Source organism: Montipora capricornis, chromosome 9 (assembly GCF_036669925.1).
Source record: "Montipora capricornis isolate CH-2021 chromosome 9, ASM3666992v2, whole genome shotgun sequence".
Taxonomy (NCBI): domain Eukaryota; kingdom Metazoa; phylum Cnidaria; class Anthozoa; order Scleractinia; family Acroporidae; genus Montipora; species Montipora capricornis.
This window is the reverse complement of record NC_090891.1, coordinates 20,441,319-20,446,318: the sequence shown is the minus strand read 5'-3', so window position 1 is coordinate 20,446,318 and position 5,000 is coordinate 20,441,319. Positions and strand designations below refer to the sequence as shown.

General features: G+C 42.5%; 1 protein-coding gene across 1 annotated transcript in view; it reads left to right on the top strand.

Annotated features, from left to right (window-relative positions):
• The window catches only part of LOC138017828 (lipopolysaccharide-responsive and beige-like anchor protein), a 72,456-nt gene that overhangs the window by 38,489 nt on the left and 28,967 nt on the right, over positions 1-5,000 (top strand). Inside the window, exons 32-34 of the mRNA XM_068864815.1 lie at positions 584-848; positions 2,324-2,501; positions 3,648-3,931. Coding sequence (XP_068720916.1) covers positions 584-848; positions 2,324-2,501; positions 3,648-3,931 — 727 coding nt within the window. The remainder of the gene's footprint in view (positions 1-583; positions 849-2,323; positions 2,502-3,647; positions 3,932-5,000) is intronic.

Here is a 5,000-nt window from a genome sequence, read left to right as displayed (position 1 = left end):
ATTTTTTAGCAATCTTTGCTGGACAACATGCGAATTTAGTGCGACAATCATTTTATCAAACTATGCAAAGTGGAATGAGGTAGGGTTAAGAAACTCTGATATTCCCTATGTTTTCGTTTTTTGTTTTCTCATTTGAATGTGAACATTATTTTAGGAAATCAAGCGATACACAAGGTCTTAAACCCCACCCCCTCTCCGCACAAGATCAGCGTGAGGGAGGGGGGGGGGAGGGGTTCACGAAATACTTGTGAAAGACATTGCATTTTGCTTAAAATTGCAAAAAAATTCATGTAGATGTTCTGTTGGTCATTTGTCAATTTAGCGTCAACAAATGGAAAAAAAAACAAGGGTAGGGGAACTTGAAGGTGTCCTGGTTTTCTCGATATTTCTGTTAGCTTGGGGAAGTTTACTAAACTGAATCTCGAAAAAGTGTGCAAAACAAAGTTCATTTTCTTGCCGTCTCTTTTGTAAATGTTAACTGGAAGGTCTGTTGAGGAAACCGTCCTCACGGCCAATACTTTCAGGGCTCATTATTAGTACAATTACAATTACAATAACCATTATTTTAATTGTTATCATGCAGAAATGGAGGAATGGCGTTTATGGAGCTCGTCAACGAAGGAAGACTTCTCTCGCACGCCATGCGCGAACGTATTGTAATGACGACGAGCGAGGCGTTTGTGATCGTCAACAAGCTGGAGGGAATTTCACGTCAAAAACACATGCAGTTTGTTGACCTGTGTCGCTTGACTGAAGCAACGTACAGCGAGAACGACAAACTGCAGGATCAGTTGCTTTTGGCGACAAAGAGGCGAGATTTTTCGGTGGCTAAGAATGTCATTCAAAAGGTATGTTCATCATAGGTGCAACAGAAATCTTAAGCAAGGACGATTACGAGAACGTTATTTCAAAATACAACTTCAAAGAGTTTACCAAGGTTCCAGGAATAACTGATGGATTTGAAGAGTGGTTTTTTGGAGAGAAAATTGGGAATTCGGTGTCAGATGCTCGCATCCTCCACGTGACGTCAATAAGCCATTTCCGAGTTCATATCGACCTCCTCTTCAAAGCGAGTCTAAGTGCAAAATTTTTGTGATGGTGATTTAGTTCTACTTTACATATGCATGAAAACCTATTTTCATAAGAAAAACTTCGCACGTAGACTCGCTTTTAAGAGAAGGCAGACATGAAATCGGAAATGGTCTCTCGTGGTCATTTCGCGTCGTTTGAGAATGTTAGCATCGTCAACGATGGCGAGTACGAGAACAAGTACAACTTTTACTTTTTCTCGAAGTTGTGCTCTACGTGTTAAGGTTAAGTGTATAATGTGAGTTCCAGTCTGTAGAAAAACACTAATTCTTTGGCAAAATATCAGCATTTAAAGCTGCTTTTCAGGCTCGAAAATCCCCCTAGTTATTTACACAACACTTGAGGATTGTTAGTATATGATTATTGCAGCTTTAAATTAAAAGAAACGGTTCTAGATCAAATGCAATTTCCTTTTCAAAAACTCGTACTTACCGATATGACTTTTCGATGTAAAGTCGTCGCAGACCAACTTGCCGCGACGAGTTGAGCACGACGGGCTGGGCAGTGCGGTTGCGCAATGATCAAAATCGCAGAACTCGTACTAGAAGTCGCACTCGTTGTCCATTCGCCCTTGTCACACGGCGGCCATATTGTCCCGGGAGACCAAAAGAGCATTGTTTTACCACGCCAAGCCTCGCAGTGGAAACCATGGGTGAGGCTTGGCGCGGTAAAAGAGAGCTGTTTTGGCCGCCGTGTGACAAGGGCGAATGCTAACATTCTCTGTTGCCAGGATGAGAACGACAAAGACGTGTCCCAAAATGTAAAACGCAAGTGCGGGGCGAGCAAAGCTGTGTTTTTTTGTTCTCCAAACGTACTGTACTGTGGCATTTTCGTCGCCTTCGTTGTTCGTGATTCGGCCTCTCTTTGTAACTGCTTTGCTGTGTGATACCGAACTTGAGGCGTATTAGGGTCGAACGACGTTACTGCTCCATATCCTCTGAATTAGGAATGATTTTAAATCGCTTTAGTCGTGCGTCGAATTCGTCCCGACAAAGCCCTGATTTGCAATAGATGCCATGATACTTTTAAAATTTTCATGCTAATTGGCCATGCGCTCTGTTAAGGAATAACATTGAAAAGCATAGGGAAACTTGCAGGACTTCTCCTCGCTCTTGAAAGATGTCAAAAGTGGATTGAAGAACTGAAACCTGGGATTAATTAAAATTTTAGTGAACTATCTGGTCTTCAAGGGTTTGGTCTATTTATCAGAGTGGTGGCATAATTTTTCCACTAGGTACTAGACATAATAACCAGTGAACACGGCGCCTGGTCGGTGGGGCAGCAGCCGCCTTCAACTATACAGTTTTACAGACTAGACATGTGGGAGGATGACAGCCGAAGACGCATGCGCTTTGTCAAAAACGAGTATGGCTCCAGTCATCCCGAAGCGACTTTGCTCGAAGGCATAGAAGGTAAGCTGCGATGCAGGGATTGAGCTAATAAGACTTGAAGGCAAATTTGATTGAAACTTAAAATCGGTGGTTCAAACTTCCTGGATTAGAAATAGCGTTTCTTGTATCGCTGAATTTTTGGGTCAACTCAAGAAATACTGACAAAACTATTCGTACCTTCAGATGGCCAGATTTCTTTCGTTTAAAAAACCGAAGTTAGCATTATGTCTTGATTTCAACTCCTTTTAATTCTCGACTTCGTTCTCGGACCATTCCTTAAAGTGTTACTATGACATGAAAATATTACTATCTTTTTTTTCTTCAACTTTTGAAAGTATGTATGTCTAACATCTGAGTGGCAAAAAATATTCTTAATTTGACAGAGGGTCTTGTGGTCAGGGCACTAGGCTTTGAATCTTAATGTTCCAGTTTCAAATTACCTCTAGTTTTTCTGGTGTTTTGGTGAGCGCGCAGATCCCCGACTTCAGGGTCGCTGTCTCGAGGCCTACAATCTTGGACAAAACTCGTTTGGAAAATGTGACAGACCACTATAATTAGTCATTCCCTAATTTGTCTGTGCGGTAAAAGATTAACTTCTCCATACTTTCTCCCTCGCCCTAATCCAGTATTGGTTTAGAAACGGCCAATGGCTTGCACAGTATTCTTCACGACATTATCAACATTGGTATGGTGGAGGGGAGGACAAATAGACTTTGTTTGTGAGTGCATGTCCAGTGATTTTCACACCGGAATTTTGACCGAGATTGTAACTCAGTCACCCTGTTGTTTCCTCTGGCAAGAAACGTTGCTCCACTCTGTCTCTCCCTACCCAGGTGTGTAAATTGGTAATGGCGACTTATTACTGGGGGTATCCCTGTGGTGTACTTGTATCCCGTCCAGGGAGGAGTAGCAATACTCTCAGTTGCTCCTTGCTACTTGTTCCGGGGATAACCTCCGGACGAGTGAGCCCCCCCCCCCCCCTCCCCTCTCTCTCTGCTCGTGTGTGACTTTGCCGTTTGCCAGATTAACTCCTTGGCTGTGCTTGGAAATAGATAACAGGTCTGCCTCCAAATTTATTGTGTTCGTTTGTTTGTGTCATTTGTTTCATTGACGCTGAAGATTGGTCTACTAATAATTTGTTTAATTTTTCTCTTTTCATTCTTCGAGGAATAAACAAAGACGTGTCCGCTAATCCGCAGCATCTTAACTTCGCCAAAATTTCCTCCGCAAAACCTGAGGATTCGTATTCTCTGGACGAAGAAGAAATTGCCGAAATGGTCATCGAGGAGCGCAACCTTGGACGAGATGTTTCGGGTCACGTGATATTTACGAGCTCGTGTCACTTAATAGCGCCTTGCGTTGTTGCCCCAGGCTCTTTGACCGTGACATCAGAGGCTGTGTTCTTCACTGTTGATGAGGAAAATCCGGAATATCAGAAACTGGACCCAAAGGTATGTGTGTTACTGGGTTTGTATACCCATCAGCTTTTTAACTTTCGAATTCTAGACTACTTTTATTCTTAAAGACTTTTTGTCTAAGGGAGATTTTATAGACCGAAAGTAATGAAGGCTTTGAATATAAAGAGGTAGCGTAAATTTTTATCTACTGCACCACCGGGGCACTTCCTGCCGTTTAGGAACGTTATTTTAGCAATAACAGAAGGAAGCTTGAAAACTTGAAGCTTGAAAACTTGAGGCTTGAACGGTGTTTGATCCCTGCAATAGCGTTTCGGTGGAATACCAGTTGATATGAGGGACGACGTGCTATGCTGCCCAAAATATTCCGCCTCTGAGCATGCGCAATTTAACCGGAAGTCTGCTGTTTTCTCCATCTTTTCGGTTGCCTTTTTTGTGGAGCGGCAAAGCTCCTGGTCGTAAAGGGCGTTAAAAATCTTAAATTAAGCAACGCGGGACGGCCGCCCCTGAGAAAAAGCCAGTTAATTTCATGATGGCCTGTTAGTTTTTTCATGGCGATTCAAATGAAAGTGTGTTGCCACTGTAGTTGTCAATTCACTGAGCTATCTGAAATAAGCAGAACTCTACATTCCTTTGTTATGGCCTACCGATGATTTACCAAGAATGGCGCTTAACAGTTTGGTTCGATTGTTAAGTGTTTCTTCAAATCTTGTCAGAGCATTTTGATCTTACCGCCCACATGACATGATGGAGGCCAAGCACTTTGCGTGATTGCTTCATTGAGTGTATGAACTTTATTGGTTGGATGTGAATGTTGAGATAGTGGCAAAGCACTGTTCAACATTGCTAGACGAAACAAGGTACCGCTGCAAGTTGGCACTAAAGCTATGCCCAAACTATCGAACAAAGTTGGATTCCGCATGCGGCATTGTTGGATGTAAATGTTGAGGTAGTGGCAAAACACTCATCCAACATTGCTTGACAAAACTGATTCAAGTTCAAGTTGGTGCTAAATTTATAAATATGACGCTGACACTGAAATGAAAACCGCTCGTAGTGCTTGTGCTACTGGAACTGCTTGAGGACGGAAATGATGGATTCAAAC